Consider the following 19257-nt stretch of genomic DNA (forward strand, 5'->3'; position numbering starts at 1 on the left):
AGAGCAGGCACATACAACACATTATTTAAAGACAAGCTTTTTCCAGAAGTTAACTTAATTAAAACTGTTCCTTTACCGACAACACCAGCAGTAGTGGTGTTTCCTATGTAGACGCATTCCCCATCGGCAGCGTCCTCAAAGTGATTAAACAGGTCCTTGTTTGAGCATAAGTGCCTTGTAGCTCCAGTATCTAGAACCCAGTCCGTTTTGTTTTCCACCAGATTAGCTTCAACCACAACAGCAGCAATAATTTCTTCATTTTCTACTAGATTGGATTGTGGAGCAGCTCTGTTGTTTGGATTATTATTGGTGTTCTGTTGGTTCTTCCTTTGGTAGCACTGAAATGCCTTGTGGCCAGGTTTACCACACACAAAGCATTCCACTACTTTCTTCTTCTGAATTCTTCCATTCTTCTTGAAAGGCTTGTTTTGGTTTGAGCCTTTTTGGAATTTGGTTGAAGGTCCTTTGTTCCTGTCTTTTGGCACCACAGCAGATTCAACAATATTAGCATTAATTGAAACAGACTTAGAGGAAAGTTGCTTATCTTTCATTCGATTTGCTTCTTCAGTTCTCATGTGGCTGACAAGCTCCTGAAGACTGAAGTCCTTTTTCTTATGCTTCAGATGGTTTCTGAAATCACTCCAGGAGGGTGGAAATTTTTCCAGGAGGACATTTGCTTGCAGCAAATCAGACATTGTCATGCCTTCACCCAGAACTTCAGCAACAAGATTCTCATATTCATGAATCTGATCAATGATGGGTTTTTCATCAACCATTTGATAATTGAGCCATCTTCCAACCACATACTTACGTTTTCCAGCATCATCAGACCCGTATTTTTCTTTGAGGGTATCCCAGATTTCTTTGGCAAATTTCTTATTGACAAAAATATCGAACAGTGGGTTCGACATATGATTCAGCAAATGACCCCTAACAGTTTTGTTGTCTTTTTCGTATTTTGCAGAACGGGTGTCGTACTGCTGAACAATCAGAGACATGGCAGGAGCGTTTGGGTCAGTGGGTGGTTCCTGGACAACAACATAGTTCAGTTCGAGTTGTTCAAAGAAAATCAGAATTTTCTGCGACCATCTCTTATAGTTAAGACCGTCCAGAGGTTCAAGTTTGGAAAGGTCAGGAAGGGATTTCGCAATTAAAGCAGACATGATTGCGAAATAGAAAATCGCTTTCAAATTGAGAGAAACTATATAAGGGTTACAGAAAATACGATTGGAATGAACAGAAATCGAGCTGTGCCGTGGCGGTTGCCACTACCTTGAAAGCGATTTCGGCAGACCGAGGTGCAATCTGTAATTCCGGTCGCTCCCCAAGGTTAACACAGAAGCCTTCGAACCTGTGCACTCAAGGTCGAAGATAATAGAACAGCAAAAGGTTATTTTAAGTGCCCAGAAAGTTTGATTAAAGAGGAATATCGAAAAAACTGTGTGTTCAAGAAACTGGAAACTCATGTATTTATAGCCTTCTGAAATAAGAACGTTGGAACGTTCACTTACACGTTAGAAGGTGGAGTAAGACCAGGAGAAAAATAAGGTTCCGTTTTTTACTGATTAAAACGTTGAAGAAAAATTCAAACAAGTTAAAACGGATAGAAATAAAAATAAAATTCGGGCCCAATCCAGTCGGGATGGGCGGGCGTCGCGCGAACGAGCGAGCGAGCGCGCGCGTGTGGTATATTTGCTAAAACCTTCTTAACACAATTTAAAGGCTTCTAAAGCCCAATTCTATATATACCCACTCAAAGGGTTGTTTGTTTCCCATGTGGGATTGTAAATGTGCTCTTGAGAGCAAAGAGGTTAATGACAAATATACCCACACTTTTAAAGCTATTTCTTATTCAACACTAAAGCCATTTTATCTAACATGGTATAGTTAAACCTACTTCTCATTGCATGTGCAATAATCATTGTTCGAAATGCTTTCCCAAAAAATTTCAACCCAAAACTGTTATAGACTCGAACGGATTTGCAATTTATAAAAGAGAAGACAACAAAAGATACATAGAAAGAAATGGTTTAAAAATTGATAATCGTTTTGTGGTACCATATAATAGGCATTTGTTAATTAGATACGAAGCACATTTAAACATAGAATTTTATTGCTATTCCACCATGGTTAAGTATCTTTTCAAGTACATTAATAAAGGATCTAATAGAATAAGAGCGGTCATAAAAAATAATCATGCATCTAGAAATGAGCATACTGATAAAAATTTAAACTTTGATGAAATTAAAACATACTTAGATTGTCGTTATATATCTCCTTGTGAAGCAATTTGGAGATTATTTGAATTTCCTATACACCATCGAGAACCTTCAGTGCAATGATTAACAATTCATTTGCAAAATAAAAATGTGGTTTTGTTTAATGAACATCAAAACTGATGATGAACTATGTGGATATTGGTAAAACAATGTTCACTGAATGGATGGTTACAAATAACAATTATGAAGATGCTCGTGAGTTGACCTACGTTCAATTCCCTACGAAATGGATATGGGATGCAGAGGGAAAGATATGGGTGAGGAGAAAAAAAGGGTTTTCAATAGGAAGGATTTGTTATATACATCCGAATTCTGGTGAACTATACTATCTAAGGCTACTATTAAATATAATTAAAGGACCTAGATCTTTTACAGATATAAAAACTGTGAACAATGTCACATATGATACATATCAATCAACTTGCAATGCTTATGGTTTGTTACAAAATGATAATGAATGGATTGAAGCAATGGAAGAAAGTTTATTGTCTGCTTCATCATCTCAGTTACGACGTTTGTTTGTTATTTTAATAGTATATTGTGAAGTGGCTAATCCTTTACAATTATTTAACCGCTTTTGGACAAATTTGAGTGAGGATATAGAATATGAAATCAGAAACACCCTGCACTTACCAAATATGTCAATCCCAGAACATCATATTAAAAACCATGTTTTAATAGAATTAGAAAAACTATTTAATCGCAATGGTTTTTCTCTAATTGATTATAATTTGCCTATGCCAAATGCTTCAGATTCTGAAAATAGTCAGAATCGTCTCTTAATTGAAGAGCTTTCTTATAATGCTTTTGAATTAGAAAAATCACACTCTAAAATGTATAACAATTTAAATGTTGAACAAAAAGAGGCCTACGATGCAATTCTCAGTTCGGTTCTTCAAAACAAATGAGAGCAATTTTTTCTTTATGGCCATGGAGGAACGGGAAAAACATATTTATATGAAACAGTTGTAGCAAGGCTACGTTATGAATATCAAATTGTCTTAGTTGTTGCTTCTTCGGGCATATCTGCTTTATTACTTCCTGGTGGTAGAACAGCCCATTCAAGATTTAAGATACCAATCGACTTAACCTCCACATCTTCTTGCCAAATTAAAAAAAAACACGCACTTAGCTGAATTAATAACTAAGTCTTCTCTTATTATTTGGGATGAAGCACCAATGAACCATCGATATTGTTTTGAAGCGCTTGATAGATCGTTAAAAGATATTTTATGTACTCCTACAAATGATGTATCTGAACGTCCTTTTGGCGGAAAAACAATTGTTCTTGGCGGAGACTTCAGACAGATCCTCCCAGTTATAGCTCAAGGAACAAAAGAAGATATCATAAATGCATCGATAACAAATTCATATTTATGGCCTTTTTTTAAAATCTACATACTGAAAAAAAAACATGCGCTTAGAAATAAGTGAAGTAGCTTTTAATCATAATGAATTTGATAATTTTGCAGCCTGGCTCCTTGCTGTAGGTGATGGTCAAGTAGAACATACATCTATTCCAACACTAGATGATGAGAAAAATTGGATAGAAATTCCAGAATGTCTATTAGTTAAACAATTGGATGATCCTATTAAAACAATCATTCAAGAAACGTATATAAATTTTGCACATTCTTACAGTGACCGTATTTATTTAAAAGAAAGCAATTATTACCCCTAAAAATGACATAGCCGACGAGATAAATTCTGTCATGCTAGATTTATTACCAGGAGATATTCATTCATATTACAGTAGTGATTCAATTTGTAAGATCTCTAATAATAATGAAGAATTAGAAACACTTTATCCTATTGACTTTTTGAACACTTTGAATTTCAATGGCTTTCCTCAATATGAATTAAATCTTAAAGTCAATGCACCTGTCATGTTACTAAGAAATATTAACCCAACAAATGGTCTTTGTAATGGTACAAGATTAATTATAACTCAACTAGGAAATAGAGTAATTGAAGCAGAAATAATAACAGGTTCTTTTAGTGGCGAAAGAGTTTTCATACCGCGAATAACATTAACATCTGTACAGACAAAATGGCCTTTTGCTTTAAAACGACGCCAGTTTCCTATTAAACTTTGCTACAGTATGACCATAAACAAAAGCCAGGGGCAAACACTAAGGCAAGTGGGTTTATATTTAAAAGAACCCGTTTTCAGTCATGGTCAATTATATGTAGCATTATCAAGAGTTACCAGTCAACAAGGAATTCGTATTCTACTACACCATAATAATTCTAATCTCGATATAGCAAAAGTAAATTTTACAAAAAATGTTGTCTACTCTGAAATTTTTAGTCATTTATTTTCCTAATATATATATATATATTATTTACATTGTATGACATATAACTTATAATATTCTATATTGTCATACAACAGAAGAAAATGTCGTATGTTGCTCTTGCGGACATTGATAAGGACAGTAAAAACATACGAATTAAAGTTCGAGTGGCAAGAACTTGGGACTTTGTAAATCCTCAGGACAAGACAAATATTTTTAGCTATGAACTTCTGCTCATTGATGAAAAGGTTATCGAATTTAAGCATCAGTGATATTTTTTATTATTAATTACAATGACTATCTATTTTTTAGCATTACATGATTCACAGGGAGATACGATACAAGCAACAATTCCTCACCGAATTTCACAACGGTTTCGGAGTTTATTGTCAGACGGATCTATATGTCATATTTCTGGAGTTATTGTTGTTCCCGCCCAAAACAACTACAAGATCAGCAGCCACCCATTTCGTATAAAGCTCCCGTTCAATGCATTTGTGAAAGAACTTGACGAACCTAACTCCTCCATACCATATGACAAGTTCACTTTCTTGGATTTTCCAAGTATTGAACAAAGGAATGGGTTTGTTGATTACTTATGTGGTAAGGAATTACATGTTTAATATGCTGATGTAAAAAGTATACCATCATCTTCCTTTTTTATAATACATAATCATGGTCATTCTGTTTTACCTCTTTCACATCTTAGATGTTTTCGGACAAATAATTGTGATTGAGAATGTCGAGCAACTGAAGCTGTCAAACCAAATTAAAGACAAAAGGACTCTAATTATCCAAGATATCAAGTATGTCCATTTTTTTTAAAGGCGAGATGTTTACACTTCTTAGAAGTATTATTTCTTTATTTTTTAACTAATTCGTTATACTTATATACATATTAGTGCAAATCAAATTGAAATCACATTATGGGGAAGAGCAGCAATATCATTTCCAGAAGAAGAAGTTTTTACAGCAGCAAAATCAAAGCCTGTCATTTTAGCCTTTACTAGCATGATTTCAAAATCATCTCAAGGTTAGGAACTCATATTAACATTTGTAAATATCTTTTTCCCTTAGAGAGTTTTCACATGCATACTTTTGTTATTACCATAGATGGATTCACTGTTAACAGCACATCAAGCACAAAAATTTATATTAATCCCAAACTGCCTGAAGTTACAGACTTCATTACTCAGTAAGTCCTTCGATGCTTATTTTATTTTATTTTTCATTACAATGGTATTATTTTATTCTAATTTTACCATAACAACAACTACAGACTTCAAGAACCATATACTAGCTTAGGAAAGTAGAAAAAGAAAGCATTCCAATTGCAGATATTGAAGAAGAAAAAAATGTAAACAGAAAGACCATCTCTGAACTACTACAATTGGACATCCATGCAGATAAGGTCCTCTATTAAAATGCATATTTGTCTCCCTACTTAATATATTTAACTTATAACAAAACCTAACTCCTACAATATGTCATCTTCTTTAATAGGGCCATGAAATTTACATGCAAGGCTATAATCAAAGAGATCGATCCTACTGATGGCTGGTGGTATAAAGCATGTCCAAAATGCAAAAGAAGTTTGCAAAATATTGGAGACAAGATTTGGTGTAAGAAGTGCACTTACATAAATGAATTACCTATTCCATGGTAAGTAATACTTCACAAATACACAAACTATTATATGATTTAATAACTAACATTTTCAAATTTATTATTTTATTTCAGGTATAAGCTAACTGTCATTGCATAAGATGAAACAGGAATTGCTCCTTTCTTACTATTTGGTCTTTCAGCTCAGTCTCTAATTGAAATTCCAGCAAGCAATGTAGTTATGGGAAATAAAGATCGTTTTGACATGCCACCTATCATATCAAAAATTTGTGGAATAGAAAAGATTTTTCAAGTTTGCATAAGTGATAGAGTGGACGATGCATCTGCAATGTCTTTCAAAGTGCTTCACATTTTTAAAGATGAGTTTATAACTGGCAAAAAAGAAACCCCAAGTCCAATTTCAGTGCGTCCCTCACATCTGCTGTCAAAAAGCCCCATGGCCAGTTCATCCAAACCAAGTGTGAAAAAGAAACTTGAATTTCCAGCTGATGATAGTCAGAGTTCAAGCATGGTTGAATTCGAATCAGTTGGTGCTACTGAGAACATCATTCCTCCATCTGCCACAAAAAGCAAATCCTAAATAATTGCATGAACCTCTATGTTAAACTGTTGTTATCGTTTCAGTTTTATTATATGGACTTTTATATTACCTATAAATAATTAAGATAGTTGTCTTATGCGTTTAAAGTTTTATTAACTACATCTATGAAGCCAAGTTGCAGTTCTCTCTAATGACATCATTATTATGTGTCTAGAACCTTCATTATATTCAAACAATAGATTTATTCAATAAAAAATGAAAAAAAACAATAAACCCTTTTAGCTACTATATATTATTTCACGTCAAATCAATTAAATAATCATAAATATCTTATTCTACCGATTAACAATTAAACATATTAAAAAAATGAAAGAAACAATAAATTCTTTTAGCTACTATATTTATTACACATTACTTCAGGTCAAATCAATTAAATAATTTCAACTAAACAATAAATTCTTTTACCTACTATATTTATTACACGTTACTTCACGTCGAATCAGTTAAATAATCATAAATGTCTTTCACCTAACCACACTACTATCACTAAACCGAGTCAAATCAATTAAATAATCATAAATGACGTTCACCTAATTCAATGACATTACTACACATCATTTCAAGTCAAATCAATTAAATCATGTTAAATATATTTCAACTAAGCAATAAATTCTTTTACCTACTATATTTATAACACATTACTTCACGTCGAAGTAAAGTTAAATAATCATAAATGGCTTTCACCTAACCACACCACAATCATTAAACCGAACCATTTTTACTCAAGTTTATATTGCATACCATACTACTCCACTCAATCAATTTTATATTGCACACCATCCTACTTCTCCACTTGAATTTGTATTCTATTCTTTCACGATCTTCTTCTTTTCATTCTTGCAGCATCTACCCATTGTTGTTGTTGGTTTAAATTGCTTACAAAGGTATTATTTAATTATCATTTTTTGATCTCATTCATTACACATGTTTCATATTTTTTTTTTTGTATCCATTACATACAGATCTTTTCCTTCACCATGATCTAATTTATTTCACTTCTCAGATGCCAACAATACAACTTTCACTTGAAAGTCTCCTCAAGTTTGTTATGAATGAACTCAACTTGCCGCCTCCAATTATACACTTTGATGCTCGTGTTCAAGGGAATTTTATTTGTCGTGTTTATTACTTACACAAAGATAATCATGGTGATGAGCATTTTATGGATCTTACCGGGACAAGCTCAACAAGTGACACTGATGCAAGAAATTGAGCATGTTTCAAAGTCTTAAAATCACTACAATCCTCCCATGGTATTGAAATACTTGATTTCAACCATGCCAAACTTATGATGGTAAGGCAAACTCATCAGAAACTATCCATGGATTACATGGCGATAATTGGGGGACCATATCAAAGCCTATTGAGTGACTATCACTTTTTGAAGCAACAGTTTACGAAAGCAGTTAAATTCATAACAAGGTTGGAGTTCTTGTCTGAAAGAATAAACAATTTATTAAACTAGAATTTTATTATTCGGTCATGTTATCCTACCTTAATTTACATATGTAATAACTTCTTTTGTAAATATAATAATATATATTGTTTCTTCTTCACCCCTCTAATATTAAAAAATTTAAATGCCCCGAAGCGAAGCGAGGGTTTTATCCCTAGTAATTTTAAATAAAAACATAATTTTCAAAAACATAATAGCAAATTTGACTTTACCACTGAAATATAACTAAATAAATATGTTTATAATGTTATTATTTCATTTTTTTTAAAAGAACAAAATAGCATTTGTTTAAGTAAAATGTACTAATCAGAAATAAAAATGTCATTCAAAAGAAATGGAACAATAAATTAATTAAAAAATGTTCTTAAAACTAGTTTTTTCAAAATTAAATGTTTGAATGTAAAAGCTTTCTCAAACATCTATTCACCAAACACTACCATTAGAAATGTTTGACTAGTCAAAATCTCTAAAATGATCCAAACTTTTGATTTTACTCCAAACCTATCTTTACCAAACAGAACCTAAATATATAAATGAGTCCCCATTAGGTCAGTTTTGTAAATTTCTTATAATAAAATATTTTGAACAAATTCAAAAAGATTAAAACCCTATTTGTCAATTACTTGTTAGGTGATTATATTTTTTATTAACCGAGTAAACTTATTTGGTAAAACTTACTAATAACTGTTTCTTTAAAATAATAAATAAGGATATGGTAAATTCTTTATTTGAGATTAAAAGATAATAATTAAAGGTAAAAAAATAGAGCAATAAACTAATTAAAAAAACTCCTAAAATCACTCTAATTTTACCTTAAAAATTGTTTACCAAACAGCAACTAAATATAAGATTTTTAAAAATTGAGGTATCAATCAAGTACCGGATAAGTAGAGAGAAGATTGTTGAAGAATTTTTGGAAATTGGGGAAGAAGTAGCGGATAGTCAGCGAAAACATTGATGCCATATTGGACTTTCCAAGAATAATTGAACTCAAACTGAAATCTTTTTGGATTATTACGTGTCCTCTCGATTCCAAAAAAGCAAACCAGTCAGCACAAATATGATAATGATGAGATTCCCAAACTGAAGAAAAGGCATATCAATTTCCTTATTTATGCGCTTTTCTTTTGCCCTTGACTTGACTCCGATACAAAGAAAGAAAGAAACAGAGTAGACTCTAAATCACTGGAGCGAGCTACTATAAAATGGTACTACTTCTCTTGCAATTTCAACAATTGTGTTGTTTTGGTTGATTGAGTCTTCTTGATGGCAACATGGCATGCTGAGTCTTCTTCCAGGTCTCGAGGTTCAGATGATACGGTGTATATAGCTGTGGGTATTGATTTTGAAGAAAATAAGTTGAATTTATTATGGGCAATCGAGAATTTTCCTGGGAAGAATATCTGCATTCTTCATGTTCATCAGTCTGCCAAAATCATACCTCTGGGTAAGCCAAACCACATAACCATTCATTCTTTTTAGTAATTTAGCTGTGCATGATTTCAAAAGCTACCTACTTTTTTATTAGCATTTCTTTTGTAAAGGTTGTATAATGTGTAAACCCTTTTGTTTTCCTTTTGGTTTTGGGTTTTTCATCTGGCAGAAGATTCCAATGGTTTTCAATTTCCTTCAGGGTTTTAAAAATATTAGCTTTACTCCTGAGCATCAAAAGAGAGAAATTTAGAGTTTGTTTTTGGTCCGGTTGTTCATATTTACAATTGTTTTTCAATCCTAATCAAACATTTTTCTAATGATGGGAGTGAAAAAACAAAAATGTTCTACTAAAAGAGTGCCCGTTTGGTTCTCCCTTTTTTATCTACTTTTTTTTGTTGTTTTATGTCAAGCATGTGTTTGGTTAAGATCGAGAAACAACTATAACTATTTTGGAAAGAAAATTAGCTAATGACCTTTATCCTTTTCATTCCGGATAGGATTGTAAATTTCTGATACAATAATATGATTTACAAATGATATGATCCTGATACGATTATCATTTTTGTGTCATTAATCATATCAAATATATAGATTACTTAACATGGTTATGACACGATAACCCTTTTTGACACCCCTAATTCTCGATTTGCAGTTGGTGGGAAATTTCCAGCTAATAGACTTGATCAACATGAGCTAAGGGAATTCCAAGAAGTTGAAAGGAAGATCATGCAAAAAATCATGGATGATTACCTTCTCTTGTGTTTCCAAGTAGAAGTATGTTTTTGAAAATGCAAAAGCTTCGGTGTATTTTGAAAACGTGATCTTCTAAAAGAAAGTTTAAGAAAATGTGTTGCAGGACAAAATGGCTAGTCGAACCTAATCAATATTTGGATTTATGATTGAAGGTGTGTGGAGAAAAGATATGTGCAGATATGGATGATATAGGGAAGGGCATTGTGGAACTTATTTACCAGCATGATGTTAAGAAGCTTGTAATGGGAGCAGCAGCAAACAAACACTATACAGAGTAAAAACTTCAGCTTTAATATATTAACTTCTGTTGTTGTTTTTTCTGCTTTAAGTAAATCTCGTATGGTTGGTTCTGCAAAGTGTGAACTTCGACAAAATAGACACAATTATAAGATTGTTCGGACTATTTTTACTACGGGAATGCATTGGTAGCTTTCTGATAATGTTGAGGTATTGCATACATTATAGTGCCATATCTTAATCCGAGATAGCTTGTAAAACTGCCTTGAAATTGCAGAGAAATGATGGATCTTAAGTCGACGAAGGCCAAATATGTTCAGCACCGTGCGCCTCATTCCTGTCAAATTTACTATATCTGCAACGGATACCACATATACACTTGGTATGTATTATGTTACAGAATAAGTCAATGTAATAAATGTATAACATGCTTAGACTGCTACTAGATCATGCTTAGGCTTCTGTGACAGCTATAGGGCTGCTAGTAGGGCCACCTTGTTTTCTTTATTGTAGGGAAAACCTTGTATAGATATGTGTATTCATCTTACGTTTAATATATTCATGTAGACTCTTAATCTACATGGTATCCCATGTATTCTAGTGTATTACATGGTCTGTTACATGGTATCAGAGCCTAAGGTCTAAGGTTTCTGAATTCTTTTTTCTGGGTAGTATTTCCAGAGTTGTGTTTCTGCAAGGGTTCAATATTTTCTGGGTAGTATTTCCTAGGTTCAATATTTTCTGGGTAGTATTTTCCAGGGTTCCATTTCTGTCAAGAGCTTGGGTCTCTTGAATACTCACTGTTGGGACGTCATTTTGTCTCACCACCCCTCTGGTTCATCCTCTCCGCCTCCGATCGGTGTTTCCTCACATTCCGGCAACCTCATCAAAGCTATTAAAAGGCTTTGCTCCTCCTTTGAGTTCGTAGAGTTCAGACACATTTTTAGAGAGCAGAATCGTGTTGCTGATCGCTTGGCGGCGGTGGGCCATGAAGGGACGTTAGGCGTTACTACCCTTCCTGTTTCCCCTAGTTTCATCTCTCCTCTTCTCTTAGAAGATAAGATTGGGGTTAGCTTCCCTAGGCTAATTCCTGGGTAGTTTGTTGTTGTTCGTTTTTCTTTTCCTTTTCTACCAAAAAAAAAAAAAGAAGCTTGTTTTGGGTTTCTGGATTGAGATTCCAGAATTTGTTTTCGGCTTTATGAGCAGAATTTCTGGGTTACATTTCTGGGCTGTTTCTTTCAACATTGTTGTCTGCCTTGTGAGCATACTGTTTGGACCTAGGGTCCCAAGTTTCAGTTCTTCCACTGATGTCGCCTCTCTGTTTCCATTGTGTCCGTTCGGTCAGGTTTCCGATGAATCTCCTTTTGTGCACTGATGTTGCTGGCAGCCTCTTACATGAGGCTACAACTGAGTTTTGCTTCTCTGTTTCGGAACAAAGCTTGATGTTCTTCTGCTATCGTCTGTTCTGTCCGATTTGTTCTTCTAGGCCGCGTTTCCCAAATTATATTTTTATATTCTAAAGTATTTTGAGTGCACTGTCTTTAAGACTATATTATCTGTATTTGTAGCAAGCTGAGCATGATTAAAATCCATGCTTCAGCTTGAGGGGAGTGTTACAGAATAAATCAATTTAATAAATGTATAACATGCTTAGGCTGCTACTAGATCATGCTTAGGCTTCTGTGACAGCTATAGGGCTGCTAGTAGGGCCACTATGTTTTCTTTATTGTAGGGAAAAGCTTGTATAAATATGTGTATTCATCTTAAGTTTAATATATTCATGTAGACTCTTAATCTACATGGTATCCCATGTATTCTAGTGTATTACATGGTCTGTTACATATTACTAGAATGATATCACATTTTAATAATGAAGTTTTATAAAATGTTAGGAATGTAATCTCCTGATATGAATTTACTATGTTTTAAACTGTTCTCCTTGATGCTAAGTGCATTTACAATTATAAGTTATAGCTTTCTATGCTCCCATGCCTTGTGTCACGGACACAGTTCCCTTGGTAATTAGACCGTGCGGCACTAGCAATACAACTCCCAAATCTATTGTGAGTCAGCTTCCCGACAATGCTTAGCAATGACTTAGCTTGGCATAGCGCATTGCTTAGCTTAGCGAATAAAGAGGTTTTTCTAACTAGCAACACATTTGGGGAGCTGTATTGCTAGTGCCGCATGGTCCCATTAACAAGGGGATTGTGTCCGTGACATTTGTGGCGGAGTCCATCCTCTAAAAGTACTGTTAAACACTGACTAATCACCGATAAAATTACTCTAATTGTAGGGAAGGTGATTCTACATGCTCTTCCACCAATGGATTTAGGGACCCAGCTTATGTTATGCAGCAGAGAACTGAGGAAAATGCAGTTGAGCTAGAATTATGTGAAGTTCTTCAATCAGAGGAAGAGAGTGATAATCCCGATGCATCGGTACTTTGAGAAACTGTTGTTAATTTTTAATAGAAAAGTTCTATTACACTACATGTGCTCAATGTTGAATTGGTGTATTTCAGATATTGATCATCCTCGGTTAATTCTGTGAATCAGTTGATGCAAAAAAGTCTGAGAATGGTTTATTTGCAGGAAGGAAGGAATACTGAGCAGTTGTATAGTCAACTGGAAAGAGCCTTTTTGGAAGCTGAGAAGTTTAAACAAGAAGCATATGAAGAGTCGCGAAGACGTGCAGAAGCTGAAAGGAAGGCCAGTAAGGCTCTTTACAGGGTAAGGTCTTTGGCATGAGTTGCTTTCTCCTTTCTGTTATGATTAAGTTCTCTGTTGTTCTTTGTTTAGAGTTTAGGTAAAAGTTCAAAAAACAGAAAATCCTTGTGGTTTCGTGATTCGACATTTTGAGGACTATGAATTTTTTTATGACAAAATGACACCTGTGGTTTCAATGTTAGCAAAAGAAAAGTGAACTTTTGGTAATGCTTTAACAATGTTACTCAAAAATTCCTTTTTTTGCTACCATAAAAAACCACTTGTACCATTTTATCACAAAAAATTCCAGACCTCAGTGTCAAAACGCGAAAGAAAACAGTAATGTCCTCTTATCCAAAATGTTAATCATCTTCCGGCTACCAATTTACAGGCTCAAGCCTTAGAAAATTTGTATGGTAAGGAGTTGAGGTGCAGGAAAGGAACTGAGGAAGCGCTAGGAAGAGAAAAAGAAGAGCATCAAAGGACAAAAAATCAGCGGGAAGAGGAACGTTTGATTATTATGGATCAGAGATTGTTATTGCAGATTCGAGCTTCTAACTTTGATAGTAAGATGGAAGAGTTAAAAGATGAGAGACTTTCAGCTGTCGAACAGTGCGAAGAATATAAGAAAGAAAGAGATAAGCTGCTGGAAGAACGCGACAATGTACTCAGATTAGCACAGGAGATTGCTGATCAGACATTGAGAGAAGCAGAAGAAGGTTCATGCTCGCATACACATTTGTCTCTTTTCACCGTCTCTTTCGCAGAAACTGAGGAAGCAACTAGCAATTTTGATCCAATATTGAGAATTGGGGAAACTAGGCTTGCAAAAATTTACAAGGGTGTAATTCATCACACCCCAGTTGCTATAAAGGTGCTGAACCGGCATAGCACGCTAGGATCTCAAGCATTTCAACAAGAGGTGAGAATTGAGTTTGATGCAGTATGCTACATAGTTATTAAACTCTAGGCTCCAGGCATATTGCCTGAGAAGCCATAAGGCGGGCTCTATTCAAGAGGCGCTTGCCTGAGCAGACCTTTTTGAGCCTAGCGCCATGCCTGAGGCACGCTAGGCACAATTTTATAAGGCAGGCAGTGGTTTATGTTTCATTTCCTGAATTTATCAGGCATCTACTACGGTCAAGAAAAACACGATATTTCCAGCTTGTCATACATTTGATTTTGTTTCAGGTTGACATGATGAGCAAGTTGAGGCATCCTAAGGTAGCTATTCTGATCGGAACCTGCGAAGAACATTGTGCTCTAATCTATGAATATATGCCAAATGGGAACCTCGAGGACCATCTAAGATGCAAGAACAACACTCCCCCTTTGCCATGGAAAACTCGAATGGACATAGCGGCTGAGATATGCTTGGCCCTTACATTTCTTCACTCCTTTACTCCTCACAGCATTGTACATGGTGATCTAAAGGCAGCAAATATTCTCCTTGATTATAACTTCTCATGCAAACTTAGTGGCTTCAGAACTTGTCGATGGCCTTCACTTCACGAAAACTTAAGGGATATTGCGCTTGATCCTCATTTCTACGCCACAGGAGAACTGTCTTCCAAGTCAGACGTTTACTCGTTCGGAATTATCTTGTTACAGTTGTTGACAGGATGGTCATCCTTTACCAATCCAACAGAAATCAGAGATGCCATTGATGGGGGAAATCTGAGTTCTAAGTTAGATAATCTAGCAGGTGACTGGCCGATTGTACAAGCTACACAGTTGGCTCGTCTGGGTTTGAGTTGTTGTGCATCGAACTTAACCATCCGACCAGACCTTGAAACGGAGGTGCGGGGGGAGCTTGAATCAGCGAGAGTATCTTCCTCAATTGCAGACGAAATTGATTCTCATGAGAATGAACAGCCTCCATCTTATTTTGTTTGCCCCATTTTACAGGTAGCTCTTATCCCAAGACTCCTGATACTTTCGGTTTTTATGCATTGTCACATTAAGCACTCAATCAATTATTATCACACACATTGAACTCATGGCTAACGAGACAGCTCTAGAAATCAAACTCGATTAAAAATGCTCGAGTTCTTTCATTTTCGTTTGTAATAGTTCGAAGAAAGGTTTTTACATGATTGATATGGCTATAGAAAAACACTAAGAACCTCATTTCGAACTATAAACAAAACAATTTGAAACGCAAATGAAATAAATCACACATCATGTGATTCAAATGCATAAAGGTTTATTGAAGATTCGGCTCCTTCTCCACATGTTTATGTAAAAGATTTGATTGAATGGGTGGTTTGATTTGCAGGAAGTGATGGAAGATCCTCATGTGGCAGCAGATGGATATACTTATGAAGCAGAAGCATTGAGAGGTTGGCTGGCGAGCGGTCACAATACTTCGCCGATGACAAACTTAGAGCTTCAACACTTGAATCTTATTCCAAATTACAGTCTTCGTTCAGCAATTATAGAGTGGAAGGAACAGCAGTGAAAGAAACTTGTGTTTTCTGCATTCATCAACTAATCAAATCTTAAGCTACCATTTGGTAATAGTCTCTTCATATGAAAATCTGAAAACTAAAACATCTAGATGTAGTTTGGTTTCTTCTTGGTTCATAGTTTCTGTGGATGTATTCTGAGAGTGAATGCAAACTTGTATATAGAAAGAAGCCTCAACTTGGCTCAAAAAATCAATTGAACTTCTTAACTTGCTTAGCATGATTAACCTCCTATTGCTACGTGTCAAAACGTAAGAAGAGATTCGAGTAAGTTGAAGCTCAACCATCGCAGATGATTTGCTTTTATTTTGCAAGAGTAATGGTTTCCCATTATATAGTACGAAATGGTAAAAATAATGTTAATTTTACTTCTCTAAGGTAAGATAAGGTAAGGTAAGTGAGATTTATAAAATAAGTTGTTGTGTTTGGATGGAAGGTAAGATAAGTGATGGTTAAACAGTGTAATTGTGTTTGGTTTAAAGACAAAGTAGGTTTAAAGGCAAAGTAAGGTAAGGTTATATACTAAATTACTCTTATATCATTGTTCTTTTAAACTAGGTAAAAGTACCAAAATAAGCTTATTGTTTTTGGGGAAACATCAATTTAGGCTTAACATGCAAAATAGCATCAATATAAGTTTAACGTTTAAAAAAAATATCAATTTAGGCATCGATAGCGGATTGGACACGTCATTCCTATTATTCCGTTAAGTTCTGATTTCTCTTTCTACGTACAATTGACAGAACTTAATAGAATAATATTAATGTCTCGTTCTGTTACTAACACTTAACTTAGTACCCTTTTTAAACGTTAATTAGTTTTGAAATTAAGCATCAACCTTAATTTAGTTTTTTTTTATGAAATTAAGCATCAACCTTAATTTAGTTTCTTTTTTAAATTAAGCACCAACCTTAATGAGGATGATGGAATTTAGTTTTTTTATTGAGGTGCAGACACATGAGATTTTTTTATTACATTTGAAGAAAAAAGAACAGAAAAAAAAAATTCATATACAGCAAACATAATTAGCCTTCATATGGATGAAAACATAAAAGAAATGAGAGTAATTTAATAAAAGAAAATATTTAACCATGCTTCATTCCAAAATTGGAGTGTAAAGAAAACAATGGAATATTTACTCTCACATACCCTTACCTACCTTATTCTTCAATTTACCTCCAAAACAAACAAGGTAATAATCTCAATATACTTACTTTAACTTACTTTCATTAACCTCCGTCCAAGCAAGCTCTTAGGATGTTATTACTTAGAATTTTGGACGTTGATGTAAATCTAGACATGTTCATGGGCTGGGCCGGGTTGGGCTTGGGCCGGGTCTAACCGGGCTTGTCACATAATTATTTTGTGCAAGCCCAACTAAGCCCGTCCTATATTTATATCGGGCTCGGGCCGGATTGGGCCAAGCTAAAAGAACTAATTCTCAAGCCCAACCCGGCCCGACCCAACTAATATCTTTGTATTTTTTAAAAATTAAAATTAAACTAAAAAATTATACTATAAATGTAAATAATAAAAATACAATAAACTAAATTTTAGAGGATTATTTCAATAAAAATCAATTAACGCAATCCTAAATAAAAAAAATACATTTTTAATAGTAATAAATCAAATAGTAACAAAAATATGTACATGTTCACCAATTTTAAAAAATATATGGTTTGGAAAATGTTTATGTTGAAGAAATGTAAGATTTTTATCTTTGGAATATAAAGTTATTAAACTATAAAAGTTATTAAATTAAAATTATTAATAAAATTTCGGGTCGGGCTGGGCTGGGCCTGGGTTTTGAGACAAATCCCAAACCCAATTTACTCTATATACGGGCCTAAACGAGCTTGGACCGGACCGGGCCTATTAGGAAACATATACGTTCAAACCCAGTCTTTAAAGAGCGGGCTTGGACGGACTGGACGGGCCAGTGGACTTTTAAACAGGTCTGTAAATCTAAGGATGTTCAAGCGGTGGATGTTAGGAGAAATAGAGAAACTTGTTTTTTTGGTGTAAAATACTATATGAATTTAGGCAAACTAAGTATATTAACGAAATATTATAATAGTTTGTTATTATCAGTAATCATCAAAAGTAAATATTTAACATCTCTCTTTATATATATATGTCAATTTTTATCTAAATTGAACTGAACGTGATTGATTGATTTTCATAAAGAACAGTGTCACAAAATAATAAGTTAGTGGTTGACAAGATTTGTGATACTGTTAGAGATTTGTCTGAGTTCGGGATGCTAATTCAGGATTGCAAAGACATTTTGAACCAGTTTGTAGATTTTAAAATTTCTTTTATTCCTCGACTAGCGAACGGTGCTGCCCATTTGGTTGCACGGCATGCACGTTCCAATGCTAGCGATTTTGTCTCTTCTTCTTTGCCGCATTGGCTTGCTGATGTAATTCTTAAGGATGTGAATTATTCCGTTTAATAAATGGGTTTTGGTTTTCAAAAAAATAGAGAAACGTATTTACAAATATTAAAAATATAATATATATTTTTTAAATAGTATTTATGCTCTAATTAACAGTGAGTAGAAAATAGAAAGAATTAGAATTAGAATAGGAAGTTTTAAAATAGAAAATAGAAAGAATTAGAATTAGAATAGTGAGTAGAAAATAGAAAGAATTAGAATTTAAAAATATATCATTAATTAAAAAGTTTTAGCTAAATAAGAAGTTTTAATTAACTAAAATTATATCGAATTGGAATTAAATTGTATTTGTCGGCGGAAATCTATTATATATATAAAAGCTGTAAATAAAAGTACACTTGCTGTAGGATTAACGTTTTAGATGATGTGTCTCAATAACAGAGATTCTGCTGATGTATAATTTTTATAAATTTTGAGAGATTATTAACTTAATAAAATTATGATTTTTTTAAAAGAGAATTGATAAACAAGGATTAGAACTCTATGAAGAGGCCAACAAGATAATCTTACTAATATATATATATATTTCAAATCGACTAAATTACACAAATATTTTTATTTTTCTTTATTTTGTTCATATTTATTTCATGTTTATCAAATTTATTACTGCACGACATTCAAAACCAAATTGCTAATGGATAAAGCATGTGTTGCTCATGCTGATTAAAATTGTTTCTTCCATTTGTTTTTTAAATTTTCAGGGGTTAAACTAAAGCATGTTTTATGATAAAAGACTCCCAAGATATTATTTTAAATGTTTATAGTAAGTTAAAGGAATATTGGAGAAGATCGATTTATTTTGATAATTTGAATTTGTATTGAGATAGCAACTTTTAATAGTTTATTTTAGGGTCCTGATATTTACAGCCCTAAGGGCTGTAAATAAAACCCCACAAATTACTATATTTAGTGTTAATTTAGTTTTTCAAGATAAAGTTAT

At 33.8% G+C, this 19257-nt stretch overlaps 1 protein-coding gene across 2 annotated transcripts; it reads left to right on the forward strand.

Moving 5' to 3' along the window:
• Positions 1 to 9210: 9210 nt before the first annotated feature.
• Positions 9211 to 16079, forward strand: LOC136216971 (U-box domain-containing protein 33-like). Of its 2 annotated transcripts, XM_066003520.1 has the most exons (10): positions 9213 to 9467; positions 9558 to 9706; positions 10346 to 10467; positions 10599 to 10720; positions 10961 to 11065; positions 12980 to 13124; positions 13278 to 13415; positions 13783 to 14313; positions 14583 to 15299; positions 15670 to 16079. In XM_066003520.1, exons 3-10 carry the CDS (start codon positions 10420 to 10422, stop codon positions 15850 to 15852), a joined length of 1989 nt encoding a protein of 662 aa, XP_065859592.1. In that variant the 5' UTR covers positions 9213 to 9467; positions 9558 to 9706; positions 10346 to 10419; the 3' UTR covers positions 15853 to 16079. The 2 variants fall into 2 exon arrangements, with proteins under 2 accessions (XP_065859591.1, XP_065859592.1); XM_066003519.1 differs by having other exon boundaries at positions 9211 to 9706.
• The last annotated feature ends 3178 nt before the right edge of the window (positions 16080 to 19257 follow it).

This window comes from Euphorbia lathyris, chromosome 2 (genome assembly GCF_963576675.1).
Source record: "Euphorbia lathyris chromosome 2, ddEupLath1.1, whole genome shotgun sequence".
NCBI lineage: Eukaryota > Viridiplantae > Streptophyta > Magnoliopsida > Malpighiales > Euphorbiaceae > Euphorbia > Euphorbia lathyris.